At 33.7% G+C, this 23,352-nt stretch overlaps 1 protein-coding gene across 2 annotated transcripts in view; it reads right to left on the bottom strand.

The window, feature by feature from the left end:
* Positions 1–23,352, bottom strand: part of LOC111047540 (activating signal cointegrator 1 complex subunit 3) — a 103,442-nt gene that overhangs the window by 51,010 nt on the left and 29,080 nt on the right. For both annotated transcript variants that reach the window (XM_039432321.1, XM_039432322.1), the window contains 10 exons: positions 21,335–21,454; positions 20,281–20,395; positions 17,423–17,562; positions 16,544–16,720; positions 10,840–11,065; positions 9,427–9,568; positions 8,331–8,442; positions 6,963–7,131; positions 4,425–4,645; positions 2,074–2,176 (listed from right to left, as the gene is read on the bottom strand). In XM_039432321.1, coding sequence (XP_039288255.1) covers positions 2,074–2,176; positions 4,425–4,645; positions 6,963–7,131; positions 8,331–8,442; positions 9,427–9,568; positions 10,840–11,065; positions 16,544–16,720; positions 17,423–17,562; positions 20,281–20,395; positions 21,335–21,454 — 1,525 coding nt within the window. The remainder of the gene's footprint in view (positions 1–2,073; positions 2,177–4,424; positions 4,646–6,962; positions 7,132–8,330; positions 8,443–9,426; positions 9,569–10,839; positions 11,066–16,543; positions 16,721–17,422; positions 17,563–20,280; positions 20,396–21,334; positions 21,455–23,352) is intronic.

The following is a 23,352-nucleotide window of genomic DNA, read 5'->3' on the forward strand; positions in this document are numbered from 1 at the left end:
CTTTTCAATATGTGCTGGAAACAACACCAAGTACCAAAAGTGTGTTTGGCTGCACTAGAGCAGATAGAATCAGAAATGAGGAGATAAGAAGAGCTTTATCTGTTACACCTTTACATGGAAAAATCATTCAAAACAGAATAAATTGGTGCAGTCATTTGAATAGAATGCCTCCTGGACGAATACCTTTGGAGGCTAAATGCTATAAACCTACTGGGAAAAGAGACGTGGGAAGACCGAGGAAAAGATGGGTGCCGGAACAGGTTCTTTAACAAACCTAATCCTTGAAGTGAAGAAGAAGAAGAAGAAGACTTCTAAATTCTAATATGCTGGTACCTATTATTAAAAATATTTTCATAATTTTATATTATTTAATTTTGTTGATTTATTAATTAATTATTAATTTTGATAATTATATATGCCAACACAAAGATCGTAACTATTAACAAACATTACAAACAAACACGTTGACCGTGCATGCTCATCTATTGGTTAGTTCGATCTAGGAACTAGCCAAGATCGAACTCTGTTACACGCTCTGTTCGCGTTCCACTCCTGCTCCACCTCCGATCATCAATCGATCTGCTCGAGTGACGTTTGATTGCGGAGCAGAGCGAAAGTCTGTATTCACCTCAACTTGATAGATTAGATTACAAAACCAATCACTTCACATAGCTTTCCATTTGGCAATATACTATTATTTAGCATAGATTAATTTTATAAAGATAAGATGTTGTGATACATGCAGCAACTATCGAGGGATAACACTGTTGAATGTTGCCTACAAGATATTATCTTCAATTCTCTTCAAAAGAATGAGCTCTCTGTCTGAGAGAATAATTGGTGATTATCAATGTGGCTTCAGGCCAGGAAGGGGAACAACTGACCAAATCTTCACAGTACGACAGTTGATGGAAAAATGCACTGAATTCAATGTAGATTTACACATGCTCTTCATAGATTACAAGCAGGCTTTTGACTCTGTAATAGTTAAAAATCTCCTAGAAGCAATAGAAAGTTTTGGATTCCCTAGGAAAATTGTAAGGCTGACATCTATGGTCCTAATGAACAACAATGCCAAAGTGCTGATTGGAGGAAAAACAAGCAGAGAATTTCAAGTTTGTCAAGGAGTGAGACAAGGAGATGCTCTTTCAGCATTACTTTTCAACCTAGCTCTGCACAAAGTGGTTGAAAAAATGAACCTTACTGGGAATATTATCTTCAAATCTAGACAAGGACTAGCCTATGCCGACGATATTATAGTATTGGTAGCTCGAAATAAATTGTCATGATAGAAATGTTTCTCACACTGGAAAAGGAAGGAATAGAGATAGGTCTTAGAATAAACAATGACAAAACAAAGTACATGAAAGTTACCTCTTCTCAGGCAAGGAGAACAACCGAAGATCTTGAAGTTGGTGAATACAAATTTGAAAGTGTTGCAAAGTTCAATTACCTTGGTACTGAACTCAATGTAGATAACAATCTCACCAATGAAATAAGAAGGAGAATTGACCAGGGTAACGGGGCCTACTTTGCAAACAGGAATTTGATAAATCTAGACTGATATCGAGAGGTACAAAAATAAAAATAAATCAAACACTGATAAGACCTGTGGTGACTTATGGTTGTGAAACTTGGGTCTTCAACTCTCAAAACACAAATTCATTGAGGATTTTTGAAAGAAAAGTTTTGAGAAGAATCTATGGTCCAGTATGTGAGGAGGGATAATGGCGAATGAGAACCAATGCTGAAATTAACACATTTCTACAAGGGAAAGATATAGTACGTTATATAAAATCCAGAAGAATTAGCTGGCTAGGTCATGTACAGAGAATGGAGGAGAACAGAATGCAGAGACAGATGTTTTCTGGGAGAATGGAAGGAACGAGAAGAAGAGGGCGCCCTAGAACACGCTGGCTGCAAGATGTGGAGAAAGATCTGACACGCTTAGGAGTGAGGAATTGGAAGAGGCAGGCATGTCAGAGAGATGATTGGAGGCGAATAGTTGAGGAGGCCAAGGTCCACGCAGGGCTGTAGCGCTTCGTAAGTAAGTAAGATGTTGTGATAACTTACCGGTTAATTCTATCACAGACATGTTGAGCTTGACACCAAGTTTCACTCTCCAATCTTCAATTCTCTCCCGAACTAGGGCTTTCAAAGGAGCAATGTACACCACCTGCAAATCCAACCAAATTTCATACATCAATATTTATTATTCAACATCAATTCATATTAATCTAAACAACGAATTTCATCAGATCAAACTACTATAGAGTACTATCTTACAGAAATGCAATTACTCAAATTGAGCAATGATAACCACATGAAGTTTAATAAATACAAAATTGAAATATTAATATAACTTCTCTAGATTCTAGATCACTACTTATTATCATAGAGAAAAGATAATAAAAGATAGCATAATTGTGGTATTCTAATGAATGTCATATTATTACATTCTTTAGTAGTTTTAAAATAAGCCCATTAAAACTCAACACCGTAGACTGCATTAATTTATATTTAACCGAACTATTATACTAATGGTTTAATCTTATCCCCAAGTTCCATTTCCTATATTTAATCTTGTATGTTCTATATTTCTGTCTAATTAATGCTACATTTATTTTGGTAAATTCCTATACTTCTACAATTCTACAACCTGTTGTATACTGTGATTATCTATATTTCTATATTTTTGTATATTCCCATCTTCCGGTTGCACGTTCGGTAGCGGTATGTTTATAAGATTTAACCGTGGTTAAATGACGGTTGAACACCTCGAAAGTCAATGAGAGAAGCGGATGACATCTATTTAATCAGTGGAGTGTTTACTCACGGCTGATTCAAATAAACGTACGTGCAACCAGGCGTAGCTATTGTTATTGATCTTTTCTATACAGACTGTCCCACGAAAGGTGTAGCTGCCGAAGACCATAGATTCGATATGAAATTTGCAATAACAAATTCCAGTGAAATGTTTTCGAGATATATAGATTTTTCGATTTTTGAAAAACGTCAATAACTAGAAAACAAATAAGTCATAATCTTATTCTAAGGATATGGTTTTAAAGAGGAAGAAATTTCCAATTCATATAATATGTTACTTTTTTAACTTTTTATGAGCGTTGAAAATGTTTGAAATGTGGCTTTGAACTCGACGAATGTACTTTTTCCAGCTTTGAGCGCTCACACAAAGTTCATCAGCTTTTGAATATTAAGAACGTCAAACAAAAACTCAAACAAAGGAACAAATTATAAGAATTTGATTGGAAATATCTTCCTATTTCCAACCATATCCATAGAATTGGATTTTTACTAATGGTTTTCTAGTTATTGAAGTTTTTCAAAAATATAAAAAGTCTATACATTGCTAAAACTAAGGTCGATATATGAAAATTTTACTAGTCATTCTTTGTTGCAATTTTCATGTAAAATCTATGGTCTTCGGCTGTTACACTTTTCGTAGGACATTCTGTATAATTACTCCTGTATAATTATCGGAAAAAATGTGTTACCCAACTAGCTAAAATATAGTAAACCATAGAGCGGCTGTTGGTGTGCTTTCAGCGCTCTCAATGTGTTAGGGCAGCCATGACAGAGAGAGGCAACAAGAGCCTCTAATGCCAGTCTGTCACTGCGGGAATAGGTGTGTTTTTGTGAATTAAATTGATTTCTATGACTAATTATTATATTTATGATGATAATGGTATTGCAAACTTGACTGGAATGAACTATAGACATCAGCTTATATTATATGATCATGTTTGGCCGGTATTAGATAGTAATAGTATTGGACGGTAACATGAAAAAAGATGAAAATATGATTTCGTACAACTTATTTCATATGACAGAAATATTACCGTCTAATACCGGCCTAGTTTGTTATTTTTTTGACTATCATACTTTGCCTTCTTGTTTTGAACTTAGAGATAATGTAGATAAGTACCGTAAGCTGGTATCAAAGAAACGTCTTCATAAACTAGTTTTTTCGAATTCCCTACTCAAAATAGCATAAAAAATAATCCAATTTCTAAAATCATAATTTTGCAGTAGTTACGGTAGGCTAAGGCATTTCAACTTAGTAGAGCACTTGTACGGCTAAGCAGTATTAACACTGTAACTTGGGCTACATTAATTTCACCAAGGCTTCAAGTAAAGCAATTCAAACAATTTTATGGATGCATAACAACTGTAATACATATATTTGAAATGCTCAATAAAAATTCAATGTAGTATTAATTTATTAAATATAACTGATTTGCACCTTGTCTTTTATGCAAGTTTCCATTATATCAATAGGTCCATTCAAATTTCCCGCCGCTTCTTGCCTCTCTCTGTCATGGCTGCCCATGTTCAATTCGTAACAGGAATAGCGGCCACCCAGCCACTCTATAGTTTACTATATTTTAGCTCGTTGGTGTTACCTTTGAGCCTGGATACTGTTTGAAAGCTCTGAACATGGCAATTTCGGCGGCTATAGTCTTTCCAGAGCCGGTCGGTGCTCCAAGCAAGACATTGTTGTCGGTGTGATAGAGACAGTGGAAGATCTGCGTTTGAATCGGGTTGAAGTGAGAGAAAGGATAGAGCAGCTCGAAGCGAGTGTCACAGAGAGCGGTCACCGGCAGAGGCTGTAGTTCCAATAGATCTGAAATAAAACAAACAATTAATAACTGTCAGATTTGTGTGAAATCATTGTATATAATGAATTGATACAACGATTGAATGACTGTCATATTTTTGTATGGAAAAATTGAATTATTCACATCACACAACTCTCACATTTATTTATTATAAAATATTAATCCTGAAATTCTATTTTATCACATCTCATAAAACATAAAATTTAAAAATAATATGAATAGAATAATTTTGAATAGAAGATAAAACATAAGGTACTGATATTGCAATGGTACACAATAGAACTTTGTGTTTTATCTACCAAAACTAAAATTCCCAAGTTTCCAGAAGCACCAAAGTTTTTTTCAAGCATGAAGTGACGACTATTTTAATCTTATGGGCCTGGCCGGTATTGTGTTAATAATTATGATGTGCCTTGTTCGACAGTGCATTTTTTTTTTGTTCATGTCAATGACGAAGCCTAATGATCTATATTATATCAAATAGCGGTTGAAAATACTCTATTCTGAATATTCCATAACAAGATCAAATGAGCGCTTGTGGGGTCATCTGAGAAAAACAAAGACAATAATTTTAGTCTTACTTACCATTCACTACTGTGAATTAAAAAAAAAACAGAGTTGATTGGCTGAGGTTGATGATGCTTTCGCTTTCCGCTCACAGTGAGCGGAATAAATTACATAAAATAAAATACATTAATGTTAATTACATAAACATAAATACATCAACATAAAATGTTAATATAAATACATTTGAATTTACACAATAAATACATTAAATAGAATGTAAGTTGGATATAAATAATATTACCTTTAGATTGTAGACTCTTGAAATGGATAAAAATCTGGATTAAACATTATTGAGATTATCCTGTTATTGAGTAAGTTAATGACTGTTGTATCATTCTACATTGTAATTGAATTAATGAATAATTGAATGGAATTAATGGGCCATATGAATAAAGTTGAGCATTTGCTTATACTTCTAAAATATGGAGCATTTGCTTCATTTTCTATGAATAAACGTAAGCAAAACCTTTTGCTCATGCTAATCAAAAAAATAGTTTGAGCATTTGCTCAAAAGTAAAAGCTTTTGCTCAAAATTGTATAAATAAACTAGAGCATTTGCTCAACTTTTGAAGCAAATGCTTCAAAAAAGGTGATTCTAGTCTAGAGCAGCTTATCATCTTTTGTTCATAGTAAAATGGCTCAACTAATTCGTATGAGGAAGAGGAAACTATACCAGATACGATCACAATCAATAGTTGAGAACTATAAAACTCTTTTTAGATTCAACCATGATATATATCACCATTATTTCTACAAAAGAATAAATACAAAAGCTACCTGTTATAAAGATAGCAATCACAAAATAGGAAATAGGCATTTAAGAAGATGAGAGTGTAGACGATTATGAGAAGGCTATTGATATTATAAGAATATGCTCAAGATTATTATAGAGATGACATTTTTCACGCTATTATTTCAAAATTCTAAACTCAACTAACCTAAAACTCTCTTCATAAATAGAAAAAAGAGCAGACGACGCAAACACAAGCGGTGCACCCTACTTGTATATTTAGCGCTTCCGTGAGCTATAAAAACAAAGTAAGGCTACAAAATTGAATCAGCTGATGAAAAATCCAGAGTTCAGGAGAAAAAGATAAGAGTATAAGGTAAAGCTTATTCATATCAAAATGAGCAAATGCTTTTGCTTCTACCTTTTGCTCATGAGCAAAACCTTATGCTTAATGCTTTTGCTCATGAGCATTTGCTCTGGTTTTATTCATATGGGCCAATGTGTTCCTAAAAAATAATGATATGATGTAATAGTATACAATAAACTGTTCGATGTCTATGAAAATATTTGTCCAGGCCGGGTAGGCAAGGCTGGCCGCTAACAGTAGAACATGCACGTCCACGTCATGCATGTTTATTAAGCACATACTCATTATTTATTAAGCAAATAATCATCATAAGCGAGAGGCTTCTAACATAAAATAAACTACCAATAACAATAGACCACTGGGAAATTACAAATAATAATAGAAAAATAATTCAACATCAAATAGAGCAGTGAAGAAAAAATAAACAAACGAAAAAAATCACAGTTACAGAAACCTAACCTCAAAAAATTTTGCTCGAAGCGTTTCGCTGTGATCACAGCTTTGATAACGTCTGAATAGCATGAAGAAAAAATCTCAGATACAAAAACCTAATCTCAAAAAAATTAGCTCGAAACATTTCACTGTGATGACACACGAATGTATGACGACTGTGTATCATGCATGGTGTACTGTTAGTGACCTGACAACGTAGGCCTACCCGTGTGCGGAGGATGACTGTCAGGCAGAATGAGATGCTTGAAGGAGAGAGGAATGGTGACGCAGGACCCCAGCCACCGGTCCGATGTTGCCTTCACAATGTACTGAGCTGGAAGCGGCTCTTGCAACGGCACCGTCATCACCAATTCTTGCGCTTCTTTTGACACAACCTACAACATCATCACAACTTACATGAATGCACCAAGCACCAATACATCTACACAAGCACAGATCATACAGTTCTGTTCATAGCTTCCAGTTAAATTTATCTCCTCATTACACAGGATTAGTCATTTGATAAGGTAATTTAATGATAATATAAAAACTCACTGAACCTGTACTGAGATGGTGTCTCGATACAGAGAGGTAGAGCTTGTTTATCTGAAGATAGTTGCGGGTACCGCCCACGTAATCGACTGCCAAGAGGCATAGTTCTTTCCAGTCCAATTTTACTTGTCATAAATTTTCATCGTCATCGAGTTATACAGAGTGAACGATTTCGTCTGAATTTCAGTTCCCCTGCTTAAATGAAGCCCTACAGGTATTTATTAGCTGTTAATTTAAGATGTACATTTGTACAATTTATCGTACTTTATGTAAAATGAACTCAAAAATAGAATAAAACCGTTTCCAGACCTGTAGCTACAGCTGATATGTGACGAAATACGAGAGACTTGGTCCCGAAAAACAAGTTCCTTCAAGGTTTGAAGCAGATTTACTATGTTAAATGTACAATAAACACAGAATATTTTTTTACAGAACTTGTAGAAAAATTAATTTCGAAGAGAATGATGTAAAATAAGTCTATAATAGACAGAAGCAATCTTTAACAAAATAATCACTATTTTCATACAAAATACATGAAAAATAGACTGAATCTGTTATACTCTTTACAAAAGTAATATTTGACGAAATCTTTCACTCTGAATGACTTGGTAACTAAGCATTTTCGGACCTATGTTTAAAAGTTTATTTTTAACCTTTGCACAGCCTTAAAGAATAAAGCCGGGAATTTTAATAGTCGGTAGCGCTGTCCTGTCAGGCCTCTTGGTACTACAAGAAATAAGACCATAAAAATGAATGTGTTGAAACGGCGACGTCAGAAAAACAATGAAGGCCTACCGAAATCGTTGTGAATGTTCCTATTAAAAAATTGGAATAATGCATAGAATTAGCATTGGATTATTGAATATAAATGAATATTATTGAATTATAGATTAAATGATAGGCTACTTTGTAAAAGTATAGATTAAATTGAACTAATCTTCGTAATGATTCGTTAAGAATTAACCATCGAAATATGACATATTTTGGAAATTATTATAATAAACTTGGATAGTTAGATGAATTCGAATAATTTTCCACCAACCTGCTTTCTAGTCAACAAGAAGTATTCAGAGTGAGTGATCATATTGGAGTCGGGATCTTCTATCCATATCCAGAAGGGTTCTGATGTTTTACCGTGCACTCTGTCATTCCACCTGAAGAAGGAAACAGAAAAATCACATAATAAATTCATCAACTCATAGAAAAAATTTTGTTACAGATTTTGTTCCATCAAAATCCTTTTGAGAGCAAAAGAACCGAAATTTCATATTAAGATTATTATCATCAACACGAAAAGTTCAGTAAAACATCATTTAAATTGAAAATATAATATTGAATATCTTGATTTATTCAATGTGTGGTGATAATTGAGTGTAATATTTGACTATAATTTGGTGTTTTAATCCTTCTAAATTAAAAATTTTCAGCTCATATATTTTTGGACGATAATTGAACTTAAACTTTCAGCAGTGAAAACATAACCTATTTTTTAACATGTTATTCAGAATCTAAATTTGGTAATAGAATAGTTTTGGGCTAGGCCTGGTTTTCTTTCTCAATCATATTTATATGATTTATAATTTTATCCACAAATAAATAAATATAAGTTATTCAAAATGTATGATGAATTCAGCGCTACTTTCATGTATACATAAAAAAGAATTGTAGTATCCTTTAAAATAAATAAAATAGTAGAATAAAAATACAAATTATAACTGGTTGTAGATCACAAAGTGATATCAAAGTGTCTATTTTTATTCTATTATTTAATTAATTTCAAATGGTACTATAATTGTTATTTATATATACAAGAAAGTAGCCCTGAATTCATACATTTTAAATAGAGTATCTTGATAGCTATGATTTTTTTGGTTTGCACATTCTTATTATTCAAAGTGATCTACAACCGGTTATATTTTGTATTTTTATTCTACTATTTTATTAATTTCAAAGGGTACTATAATTCTTTTTTATATAAGTTATTCAATTGACATCAGCTTAAACACAAACACAGACAGCGAGTAATTTGGAGATAGATAATCAGAATGATATTCATTAACATTTATGATGTTCTTAGTTTAAGGAGGAAAATTAATAGAAAATGTTCGAATTAATATTTGATCGAAAGAATACTAAACCTGAAATCTGCTAAGACAAAAAGTCGGATCTTCAAAATAGTCCTTGTTATCGGATGTAAAGTGGCTTCCATTTGCAAAAGAGGAAACTCATGCGCGCATTTCTTCACCACTTCTCCCATTTTAGCAAAGTGTAGCATTGAACCTTCAAACAATCAAAGGAATTATTAGAGGTTGATAGAAAGAAAGGTGAAATTTAAATATTTCAAGCTCTGTAATAATAAAATATAATGTATACCTTAGCTAGGCTAATAGTGATATCAGAAATTTATTGAAAGAAGGTGAACTTGAAATACTTCAAGTTCTGTAAAAATGAAATATAAAGTATACCTTAGCTAGTCTAATAGTGGTATTAGACCAACTCTAATTTTTGGTAATCTTTGAAAACGTGCTACCGGAACACAAAATGATGGTGAAATTCTTGAGAAAATATAAAGTCATAGTTTTTGTCAGTCGTCAATGTTACACGGCAGACTGTTTTCATTCACTATTTGCTCGCCCGTCAAATTTTAAAAAATTGATTTGTCTAGTAAACATTCTTATACAACAGCCCTAGTCACAAATAATCACGGATTGATCAGTGGTCTAGTGGATATAGTGCTTGCGTAGCAGCCTGGAGGTCTCGGGTTCAAACCCGAATATGAAAAATTGTTTTTAGCCAGGTCACTTCCATGTTATCTGATGGGCACCTTAAACTGTGGGTCCCAGCTGAAGTATGACAGTTGTAAGGCCCATTTACGTATTAAAAAATATTCAGTCGAGGTGGGATCTTCCTACTCCCCACAAACAAAAAACCAAACGAATTTACTTTACTATTCACAAATAGAATATTAATTACCAATATTCTTCCAAAAACTTTCCCCAAAGACTCTTCTGAAAATTCTCCCCAAACTTCACAACCATGAAAATGCATCAATACAATGTTTCAATACATTGGTATTGTAAACCTATTTATTTTCAATCAAATTTCAAATTATATATGAACATGAGTATTGGTATTAATATTACCTGGAAACAGAGTACTACCATAGATAAAGGATAAGCATAAGATGTTATTATTTATATAGATGCTTTCTTGATAGCATCAAGAATATGATAGCTTTTTTGACATGCCATATACAGGTGATGTTCTTATCTATTTTATTTCTTTATAGTTTTTACAAGAAAGCACTGATCGGGAGAGAAAAACTAAGGATACTCCTTTTACTATTTGTCTCCCAAATTTGAATAAAAGTCCAAAATAGGGTTATGATTTCACTTTTTCAATTTATTGAGATGATGTTTTGAAGAAGAGATGACAAAGAAAAATATAAAATAAAAGCTTACGACGATAATGAAGGAAAACGTTTGAAAAAAGAGATGAACGCATCTATTCAATCATAAGATGCTATATTTCTTGTCTCTGGTACTACCTACCAATTTCTTTCGAGTCCATTTCCCTCAACCTGGCAACATCCAGATTGCGCTCTTCCATTTTGAATATAATCTCAATTGGAAGCATTTTGAATTGCCTCATCTCCGACTCGAAATTCCACTGTTGGTGTTCGAACATCAGGCAGAACTCGAGCAGTCGACCGGCCATTATTGAGTTGTTCTTCCGCAGCATTATGTCGAACAAGGCTCGCACCAAACGTACGGCATTCTGCACAATAATTAAAATATGAAATGGCTTATTGATAGTGATTATTGTAAGCAATATATGGACGGCGGGAGAAGCCTCCACCAAATATGTAAGCACGATATGCCTTCACCAATTAATTATGTAAGGGTGGGAAAATAAAAAAAACACAAGAAAAGATCGTACAGGTTTTTGATATTTAAAACAAAACAATAAATTATTTATTACAAAATTAGAATTATAATTAGAAATTACGAAATGATAATAATCAGATGAATATTTTAGGGGCTACTCGCTTTGCTGCTAATGAGGATTCAATGTTTGTGGTTATGAAAAATTTAAGAACAATGACTCAGTAGTCACCTACCTTTTTGAAATAGCTTCCCACTTTGGCATCCACTGGTATTTCGCGGCGTTAATTATTAATTAAAATCAAAATAACTGATCTAATGAAATGGGTTCAGATCCCGTCCTATTCAATAATACAATTCTCTTTAAACTGCCCGAACTGCGACAGGAAAACTGTATTATAAAACAAGAGCAAAATCTATCCCCTTCACCAGAACAGCCGGACTTTACTCACAGTCCTATCGAACGAGCTCACACACCAACCAAAAGAAAAATTTTGGGTATTAAATATAACTCAGTCAATGCCAAACATGAAAGCCATTTCAGTACATATTTTTATCTGTCGCACAAGCGGCACTTTTGTTATTAAAAACAAAAGAGAAGCTACATTAATTTTGACAACAAATGAAATAAACAATCTTTCTGTCGATGACAAAAATTGTTCAAAGACAAAAACACTGTTCATTAAACTTTTCTAAATTAAAACTCTAAAATCCTGATCAATATGAGATAAATATATGATTCATATATATGTCCCATATGACCAGGTGACACATCACCCATCCCGCTGAAAGACTCGTCCCTGAGTCTGTAGTCAAGAGGGGAACAAAACAAAAAAAAAAAAAAAAAATTAAACAAAATAATATACTCCGGAAATAAACGTGTGCCTGATTGACTTGATAATGCTAATATACATTGAAATCAAACATTTACATAGAAAGGTAGGTTACTCCAACTAAAATACAAACATTCAAATCAAATTCAAAATGAAACTATGCTGCACAATAACATTGATTAAATATGAAACTAACTTTCAATATTATACACATTAATTACATTGCACTTTAATTTAATCTCATCTTGAAAATAAGACCTACATGAATATTCAACTTATTATGAAAATAAAATCTCAATTGACAATATATTTATTTGTGAATCAACATTGAACTACTTCAATAACTGCAATAAAAATCGAAGAAGAAAAAAAACTTTATAAGTACATATGACTCATAACTATATAGTCAAGAAAGGAAACAATAAAACAGTTAATCCATCAAGAAGCAACTATATAACTCTTAGCTATCGATTATATGTATCTTAGGTTGTGCTACCGTTATAGCAGATAATTCACACACATACAACTTGATGCCTAAATATGCACAGAATAAAGTTAAAAACCCTAACCAGCCAAATAATATATAAATGACAAAACTAGAGAAATTTATAACATCTCCCCAAGAATTTGGAAGATCTACTTTGTGAAATATATCTGACGATATTACGTCTTGAACTGTAAATTCCGGAACCTTTATATCTATATCAGTTTTTAAAATTTCGCTAAAATTAACAAAAGTAGGATTGAAATGCGGTTGCAAAACATCAATTTTTAACGAATTAAACTTAACCCAATGTAAAGGTAAGTAATGGAGAACCTGAGGTTGTTTATCAACATTTGCGTCACACGGAAAAGTCTTTCTCACCATTATTCTTCCGCCGACCGAAATCTCGCAATGACAGGGTAAAACCACATACATTGCTCCCGGAATAGGTTGAAGATGATGAAACGAACCTCCCTCGCAAGTGACTGTAGTGTTGGCCTGTATATTCGCGACAATATACTCCGAAGGCGAAAATTCGACGATCTCCAACTCCTGCTTAGCTGGACGACAGCTTAAACTGCAATATTGTTGGATGTCCTTCAGCTCTGTCGCCGCAAACAAGTGATGCATACATCTTGATGACATATGTCCTCCATGCACCAGCCGCGGAAGATAGCATAAGAAATCGTCCTGTGCCCGACAAGAAGAGAGATGATCTCCCGAGATGACCTGAATCTCACCGTCCTCCTGTCTCCGCGCCAAAACGAAATCCTGCTGCTGAAGCTGACAAATCTGGCCGTCGAAATACATAGGTGTCCTCACATACTTGTGCAATTGAAACTGTCCGCCGATGCTGACCAACGGTACTTTTAAGTTAAGCACCATGGAGTTCTCCTTCACCACACAAGTCGTAAGTGGAAGATCAAAATATCGCTGCAAATCCGATAGAGGTATAGCTAACTGGTGTCCTTTCGACTTATATCCTTTCTCCAATCTGAACGTAATAAATTGGGGTGTACCAGCGTAAAGGGTAAAAGCTTTTTATCACAGCGTTCCTTCGCAGTATTTATGAATTCCTGCCGTGATAAAATATTTACATGTGAGTAGAGGTGAAAAATGTAAATTAATAACTGGTTTGTGAACAGTGTTTTTTCCTCCGATACATTCGGTTGTATGAATAATCTCATACTGTCTGTTAATTTGCTATACGCATCGTGAAATTGCTGAGAAAAATTTCCAGCAAACTGCCTCAAGTTGCGAGAAATCCGAATTAAATCTTTGTGGTCGTCTGCAACCAACCCTTGGAATGCGTTGAGGTGATCAGCTACATGTTTTTCGTTGAATTCCAGCTTATGAAGTTCACCATCCGTCGCTACTGCACAGCAAAAATGAAGAAAATCGCCGACAACATCGATCGCTCTGGTTTTTCGTGAAGCTTGAGTTCCCAAACGAATTGAAGAGTTGAAAGCAGCATGACTGTTGCGAAGAATTCCGTTTGTAGAATTATACCGAACTTCTACCGCATCCGCTAAACTGCAATCCTCTTGTTGACAGTTAGGCCAGAACACCCTTTCCGCCTGCAAGATGTCGAGCTGAGCCGCCGGGTAATCTACCTCGTATGTTAGTGGAACCGATAATTCATACGCTACAGCGTGACGTAGCTCCTTGTAGAAAACTCCCGCGAAGACCCTGACTGCCTCCAGTTGCGCCGTGAAAGTCGTGAGAATGAGAAATGACGCAAAATGTACCATAATTGACATGTTTATACGTAACAGAACCTCTTACAAACAAAAAAAAACTCAACTTTGAAGCAACCGCAAATGAATCGTAATAAAAAAAATCAAGAGAAACGTTTACAATAATATTAACAAACTCGACGTTAATAACAAAATATTACAATTAACAACTGGACTGGCTGGTTAGCATATATTATTAATCAGAAACCTAGAAATGATACAATTTATTAGAAGTGCATAGGCCTATATATATATATATATATATATATATATATATATATATATACTGGAACAATTCTTTTTGAATTAGCTTCCCACTTTGGCATCCACTGGTATTTCGCGGCGTTAATTATTAATTAAAAATCAAAATAACTGATCTAATGAAATGGGTTCAGATCCCGTCCTATTCAATAATACAATTCTCTTTAAACTGCCCAAACTGCGACAGGAAAACTGTATTATAAAACAAGAGCAAAATCTATCCCCTTCACCAGAACAGCCGGACTTTACTCACAGTCCTATCGAACGAGCTCACACACCGACCAAAAGAAAAATTTTGGGTATTAAATATAACTCAGTCAATGCCAAACATGAAAGCCATTTCAGTACATATTTTTATCTGTCGCACAAGCGGCACGTTTGTTATTAAAAACAAAAGAGAAGCTACATTAATTTTGACAACAAATGAAATAAACAATCTTTCTGTCGATGACAAAAATTGTTCAAAGACAAAAACACTGTTCATTAAACTTTTCTAAATTAAAACTCTAAAATCCTGATCAATATGAGATAAATATATGATTCATATATATGTCCCATATGACCAGGTGACATTATGTATTTTAATAAAGCTACTCGAATGTTTAATTATACGTATTATTATTGTTCATCGTATAAAACTGCATTTGATGAGCACAGCTCAAACCGTGTACGACTTGTCAAATATATCAAATATATGGTTTCCCTCCATTGAGGGAAAGTTTTTCATTTTACAAAATCGTCTGGATAATTTCTGATCTCTAGGATTTCAATGAGAATTTCTCAATGAGAAGATCTCATAACATTCTCTTAATGAATACGGGCAGCATCAGGCAGTGTATCTTTGAGAGCTGTATACACTGTAGACTGTCAACACATTATTTAAGTTTGTCCGTCAAACAGTTGAAAATTCTGAGCCCAGCATAATGTGTTCCCATTCGCTCCAAGAGCGAAATTCTATGAGTGGAGTACTGGAGGGTAAACATTTTATGTCTTGTGGGGTATTTGTGTGAAATGTTATCCTCCATAAATTTTTGCTTATTACTGTAAACAAGAGATGCAATATCCAAAAAATAAAGGGCTGGAATTTTTAATAATTTAAGTTTTTTGAAAATTGGCCTATATGAAACCCTAGATTCGGCTCCCTCAATAACCCTGATTGCTTTCTTTTGCTTACGAATCATATTCTGAAGGTTCGTTTGGCAGCTACCCCAGAATAAGATACTGTATCTGATCCTTATATAATCACTAGTACCTTTATTTTTTATATAAAGCACGACTAAAGTCCGATAGATATTACTTTTAATATGAAGAGCAGAAACCGATTTCTCCTTCCACAGTTTGTAGCATGGACAGAGTAGTAGAGAGCAGTAAGCAAATGTAGGGAGAATGCTGTTAGGTAGTGGGAGTGATAAGTGAAGGAAAGATCATCTCTATCTTCGAGAGAGATCCATGTAGAAAGTAATATCTCTCGGACTTTATTTCCGGGTATTTATTCTAGTCAATAAATGTCATAGTGATTATCTATAATTATTGTTGATAGTGAATTTATTCATTTAATCAATAATTTGTTCAACCATATGAATAATTCGATGAGAGAAGAGAGGTGAACTATTTTACTCCCGAATTTAGATGGTTAACTTGGCCCAATACAAGTACAAGTCCGCATTTCAACAAAAGTTTCAGTCCTAAAATTAATAAACTAGATATTAAGAATTTGAGACCTTTCTTGTTAAATGTTATATCAAGTGTACCTAGGTACTGTTGTAAAAGTCAAAGAATACATATTGATGTTGTAGAGCTTCTCCATATCTGTAGACGCACACAGATCGTCATCAGACGGACGGCACGCATCGAACGATTAGATTTGATGCATTGTTTTCAATTGGAGTGCGCATACCTATACGATGCATCAAATCTAATCGTCCGATCCGTGCCGTCCGTCTGATGACGATCTGTGAGCGCCTACCTTAATTGAGAGAATACAAATAAAACAGTGTTTTTTAATGAAATTCGTTACACATTATATTAAAATCTTCATTTCAGAAAATGATGGTTACCTGGTTGATGTAAGCCAGATCGGACAAGAGCGAAAACGATTGCACTCTCCCTCTAGACAGAAAGGTTTGCAGCAGAATGTTGACTTTTCCATGCAGGTTCTCGCTTCCACCACTGGCCGTCAGCACACAGTTCGTTTCTGCCAGAGTGTCCAGCTCACTCAGCTCGTCGTCCCTAACCTTCAAATCACACAATATTCATTCAGTTATTTACTGTACAAAACACTATAATCATAATATAATTTTGACAATGGAGGTGAAACTAAGCTAAGCCTGTACCATTTCTCTCCCAAATTTTGATAATTTATTAATTGAGTTTATTTATTCAGTTATTCAATTTTTTTAACAACACACACAAATAATATGAATTAGATAAGGGAAGAGACAGGCTCAGCACAAAACTGACCCTTTCCCAAACTTTGTTATGGATAGTTCTAAAAGATAGGTTAAGTTTCATCACTGAATGGAATTATTCATTTGAAGCATTTATTTGTACAGTGGTTAAAGTCATGTAGTGTGCGGTATGACTTGAAATCTTTTTAAAACTGGTATCTTACTACGGTGGCTGGAGTTTTTCATCAATTCATTCTCATTTGGACCTGCTATTTCTGAATCGACTTCGTTGAAGTCTTGAACAGCATCCTTGTTTGAAGGAATTAAGTGTAATTATTTTCGGTCCGAGAATAAGCTACCAGGAATTTTCAATTTAGGTGGATTAGAAAAAAAATGTTCAAGAAAAGCTAGCTAAGCAAAGACTTTTGACTCATGACCTGTTAGACATGAAAATTCAAGAATATAACTTTTTTAATAATATTACAATTCTAATATAATTATTGGTTGAATAACGGTTTAAATAAAAGCTATTCAATTTTATGTACTTACTTTTAGTTGTTCAAACTCCTGAGCCATTGATATCAGTTTCAGAATATCGGCTTCACTCATGTGATCATTCAGAATATGCTCATTGAATAGTTCTATAGTGTCGTTTTTTATGTAGAAGTAGCTGGCAGTTCGACCAAGATCTGAAATTGGCGAGTGCAATCAATACTGGTAGAACTTGGTAAAATTGGAGTAAACTGTAGCAAACAGACGAGGAATATAGAAAAATGATACAGTGAAAAACAGGTAATATTTTTGTGAATGAGTATCTTATTTAGAAGCAAATCATCATTCAAAAACAAAAAGAGAGAAAAATCAATAGTTTAAGTAGAAAAAACAGTAGGAAACTACAAGGTTTTTTGTTTTTTTTTTTCAATTTTTTGTGAAACAGTATCTTATCATAACATTTGAAAGAAGATCATCATTCCAAACAAAAAAGGAAAAAAAAACAATAGTTTAAGAAACTATATAACTATAGGTAACTTCTAGAGCAACTCAGCACGAATTAAAAACCAGAAACCACAAAATTATTAAATAGATTCAGAAATTGAAACCACGTGTATAATTATACTTTCCCCTTGCCTGGAAGGTATAAGAATTGTAATTTATTTTTCATATTATTGTCAATATTGTCAATTAGTCCAGTCAACGAAAGATTATAGAGGGAATAGTTTGGAACACAATTTTTGACCCCGTAGCTCCTTCAAGGATAGTTGAGGGGTAAACATATCAAAAGTCGAGAAAACTAAGAAAGTACCATATTTTGGTTTTTTGCATATATCTCGAACAATATGCGTCTTTCGGAAATTTTTGTCGAATAAAAAACTAAAGCTTTCAAGTTAGCCTACAAGTTTCATCTGCAACATTTTTCCATATCTGTCATAGTTTTCTCGATATCAGCTCTAGAAGGTGACCCAATTTGAAGAGAACCCCTTCCGGCTCCGAGTTTTTAATCTTTTTGGCCTAATAACTTTTTAACGATTGATTGGAAAAAACCGTGCTAATCATGAGCTCATAGAGCATCATAATCTCTTCAATTTCATGTATTATATCATCATTTTACACATCTCCCTAAGATTGTTGCAGCCGTTACAGTGTTGAGTGTGAAATTTTCAGTTCAACAACAATAGATCAATTGACAGGGAAATTTGGAGGGAACGTTCGGAACACAATATTTGATTTCGCAGCTTTGTTTGGACTAGTTGGAAGGTGAACATATCAAAAGTCCTCATCCCTACCCCTTGTGCTTAAGGGATGAGGGTGGTTTAAAAGTTGCGTTTTTTCATTTCTGGCTTACACGCATATATCTTGGGAACAATGCATTTCAGCGACATGACTAACAAAACAAAAATGAAGCTAGATAAATTTCCTACAAGTTTTGTCTAGTAGAGTTTTGTGATATCTCCTTTAGTTTTCGAGAAACCTACTTTTGAGAGTGAGCAAGACAGTTTTTCATTGAACTTTCAGGGCTTATTGCTCAACAACAATGCATCGAAAAAATAAGTACTGAACGTTGGGTTGTAGAGGATTCAATTCTCTCCAATTTGATGTATTTTTAAGCTTTTCATCAATTGTTATAGCAGCTTTAGTGTTGGGTGTGAAATTCTCAATACAGCAACAAGTGTCAACTTGACGGTACCCCCTACTTTTAGCACAGCGGTTAGGGATGAGGATTTTCAATGTGTTCAGCTCCTAATTAGTCTTAATAAAGCTTCAGAGTCAAAAATTGTGTTCCAGATATTGTGTCCAAATTACATAGTCAAATGATCTATTGTTGCTGTATTGGGAACTTCACTCTCAATATTAAAGATGATAACAATTGATAGAACGCATTAAATGGTGAAAAAATACATCACATTGAAGAGAATTAAATCATCTACAACCAAAAATTCAGTACTTATTTTTTCGATGCATTGTTGTTGAGTAATAAGCCCTGAAATTTCAAAAAGTTCAAAGAAAAACTGTCTTTTACACTCTCAAAAGTAGGTTTCTCTAAAACCAAAGGACATATCACAAAACTCTACTGGACAAAACTTGTAGGAAATTTATCTAGCTTCATTTTTTTCTGTTTGTTATGTCGCTGAAATGCATTGTTCCCAAAAGACGCATATTGTTCGAGATATAGGCAAAAAACCAAAATATGGTACTTTCAAACCACCCACACCCCCTTAGCACAGGGGGTAGGGGTGAGGACTTTTGATATGTTTACCCCTCAACTATCCTTAAAAGAGCTGCCGGGTCAAAAATTATGTTCCGAACTTTTCCCTCTATATTTCTTTTTTTGAGCATTCGTTGCCTGGACTAAATATAATATTGTCATAAATTGTCAATTCATATTATTGATTGGATAAATTTGTTGAATTGTTCATAAATTTTGTTTGAGTTTAACAATATTGCTAGAGGCGTATCTGAATCTTCCTACTAAAAAACTTGTAGAATAAAAAATAAATACTACTCCATCTTGTAGAATGAAAACAACTGGTAGTAATAAATACATTCGACAAGCATTATTATATTATACGAACATCAATCTATGCTTATTTATTGGTTGGAGCAAACAAATATAATTCAAAAAGGAAAAAATAGGCTATTGGCCAAAACCTTTTCAATTTCTTGATTTTGTCTCGAATAGTCCAAATAGTTAAGTCAAGTTGAGCTACGTCAAGCCTGTGATTATCGTTAAATCTACATTTTATTGTTTTTCACATTTCTTTAAATCGATTAATAGTTGAAAATAACATGTTTGGATAATATCATTATTTCGAAATTAGATTTTTTTAGTATGTAATCCTTTTCAAGTGTATAGTGTATACTGTTCTATATTGTATAGGGTCTCGTATATTTTTCTCTAGTATAGGTACCTGTTGCTGACAAATCTCCAGTTCGTTTGTTGTAGCGAATCATTTTGGCTTTATCGAGAGCAGTGGCAGCTGTGTTTATCAGCTCACGTCGCTTTCGTTCCAAAAGAGGTTCCTCCTACAAATTTGCAAAATTGAATCCCAGTCAATTATTTTTGCTCGCATATAAATGATCTGAATTGATCTACACGATCTAAAATATTATGCGTAGGAAATGTGTGAATTCCAGTCAATTATTTTTGCTCGCATATGAATTTGAAGTTCAATTTTCATTAGCTCACATGAAACTTACGTTAACATGGAGCTCTTGTTAGCATAAAGCTCAAAATCCTCAACATTCATTCTGACCTCGAAAACCTTAGAACACCCACCATACCTATGCGTGATACCATGATAAACCAGACAAACAATTCCTAAAGTTACCATACACACTTTATAAAGCGATAAGCCCAACTGTTATAAGTTTTTTCTAATGGTGATCTAAATGATCTAAAAGATTTTGCGTGGGAAATGTATGAATGATGAGAAATAAACAAACCTAAAGTTTAGAACTAGGTCTGAGTCATTGTGATCATTATTTTTTAAAGAGTAGCTGCTTTGAATTTTGTTCCTTTTCCTTCAGGTAAAATAAGATGTATTCTTAGATGAATTAATCTATAGGAAAGAATTGGCTTAACACGTACTAGATGAGAAATTCACGAATGACGCATCATCACGTGTGAACTACTCAATTGATCAACTTTAAATTTTGCATATTGATTCTTGATTTACCCAGGATGGTTCTATAGGTCTATTTGGAATTCTTAAAGATTTTAGTAGGTCAAGTTTTTGATTAGAATCTTACGGAGCATGGGTAACCTTCTGGTACTCAATATTTAAACAGGATTTTAGGTGATTTTTTTTTCAAAATATTGTGAGACAGTTTAATATAATATAACATAACTATTACTTCGGTGCTGCATAATTATTATTCATTATTGTGAATTGTAAGTTTAAAATAATACTTTTGAATCTTTTGATCAAAGCTTATTGAAAAAAATCAGAAAGAATAGCTGACCATAACTTCGTGCGGCAACATTCCATAGACATGAGGATTCAAACGCATTCTTATGAAGAGGTAGGTGTAGCTCAACCATTCAACAGCTTCGTCCACGGTTGACACTGTTCCAAGAGTTACCTGCAATTCAAAATAGTCTTTTAAAATACGTAATAAATCACTTTGTTTCATCTTGCAGGTGGAATCATTAGAACTGAAAGAATAAGACGTTGATGTTGTCAATATCATATCATCACTATATTTATAAAAGGCTAAGCCCCGACAGACTGAAATCACACCACAGCCCAAACTACTGAGCCTAAAAACTTGAAATTTTGCACGATTGTTTATGGTAGCCTGTAAACATCCACTAAGAAAGGATTTTCAGAAATTTGCCCCCCCGAGGGAGCTGGGGCCCCCTAAAAATTTTGAACTTTTTAACCGCTCATTGCACAGCAAAGTCATGAGGAACTTTTTTGTTCAGCTACGAAAAAAAATTAGATCTATGCAGAAAAAATTCAGGAGCACAGGGGGGTCCAGGAGAGGGCATTTTTCGATAATTTTGATGTAAAATCACACTACAGCTCAAACTAATTGTCCTACAGACTTGAAACTTTGCACAAATATTCTTCAAACATGCTAGACGCGCACTAAGAACGGATTTTGAGATATTTTGCCTCTAAGGGTTTCAAAGGATGAAAAAGGATCCTATTAAGTAAGGTTATGAACATGATAAGGTGAGTGCCATATGGAAATGAGATAATATTTATTTATTGACATGTGATATTCTAACATATGTTGTAATCATTGGAAATCTCTATACTTATAAAAGGCTAAGCCCAGACAGACTGAAATCACACCACAGCCCAAACTACTGAGCCTAAAAACTTGAAATTTTGCACGATTGTTTATGGTAGCCTGAAAACATCCACTAAGAAAGGATTTTCAGAAATTTGCCCCCCTGAGGGAGCTGGGGCCCCCCCAAAATTTTGTACTTTTTAACCGCTCATTGCACAGCAAAGTCATGAGAAACTTTTTTGTTCAGCTACGAAAAAAATTAGATCTATGCAGAAAAATTTCGATCAGGAGCACAGGGGGGTCCAGGAGAGGGCATTTTTCGAAAATTTTGATGTAAAATCACACTACAGCTCAAACTAATTGTCCTACAGACTTGAAACTTTGCACAAATATTCTTCAAACATACTAGACGCGCACTAAGAACGGATTTTGAGATATTTTGCCTCTAAGGGTTTCAAAGGATGGAAAAGGATATTAAGTAAGGTTATGAACATGGTAAGGTGAGTGCCATATGGAAATGAGATAATTTATTTATTGACATGTGATATTCTAACATATGTTGTAATCATTGGAAATAACAAAATAATATGATAGAAATTCAAAAAAGAACATCTGTTCTATTATTGCTTTCTACCTGATTCCACTCAACCTCAATAATATTGTTCTGATAATTGATGAATATGTTTAATAATATTATTATTATTGATATAATAAAAGTATTGTTTTAATAATTAATTATTATCATTAATATAATAATAGTATTGTTTTGGTAATCAATAAATATTTTTATTTTCACAAACTCTGTATAATTTATAATGGTGAATGTGAAACAGCTGCATCAAAGAAATTATCTCAAAAACATATGTTTAGGAAAACCATAGTTTTGAACTTCGTTTTCCTGATGCAATGTGTAAGCTTACATGTGGCATGTAGGTATTATTAATTTCTCAGCTAGAACAGTTTTTTGAGACTGCTAAATAAACGTCTACAGTTTTATCAATGCTGTATCGGCAATATGAAAACGTATGCAGTTAATATGTCTTTAAATGAAGGTGTTGATATCTACATGATAATATTCTCCACAATTTTTATTTAATTAAAATTTCAAAATCATTCAAGCCTTGATAGAATGATTGACTCACTGTACAGTCAGTCTAAAATTTTAATATTAAAATGAGGGGTGTATTTTGGCAAGCTGAACAAAAAACTAAGGTCCTATATATGCACCTTTTTGATATTAT

The sequence above is a fragment of the Nilaparvata lugens genome, chromosome 7 (genome assembly GCF_014356525.2).
Source record: "Nilaparvata lugens isolate BPH chromosome 7, ASM1435652v1, whole genome shotgun sequence".
Classification (NCBI taxonomy): domain Eukaryota; kingdom Metazoa; phylum Arthropoda; class Insecta; order Hemiptera; family Delphacidae; genus Nilaparvata; species Nilaparvata lugens.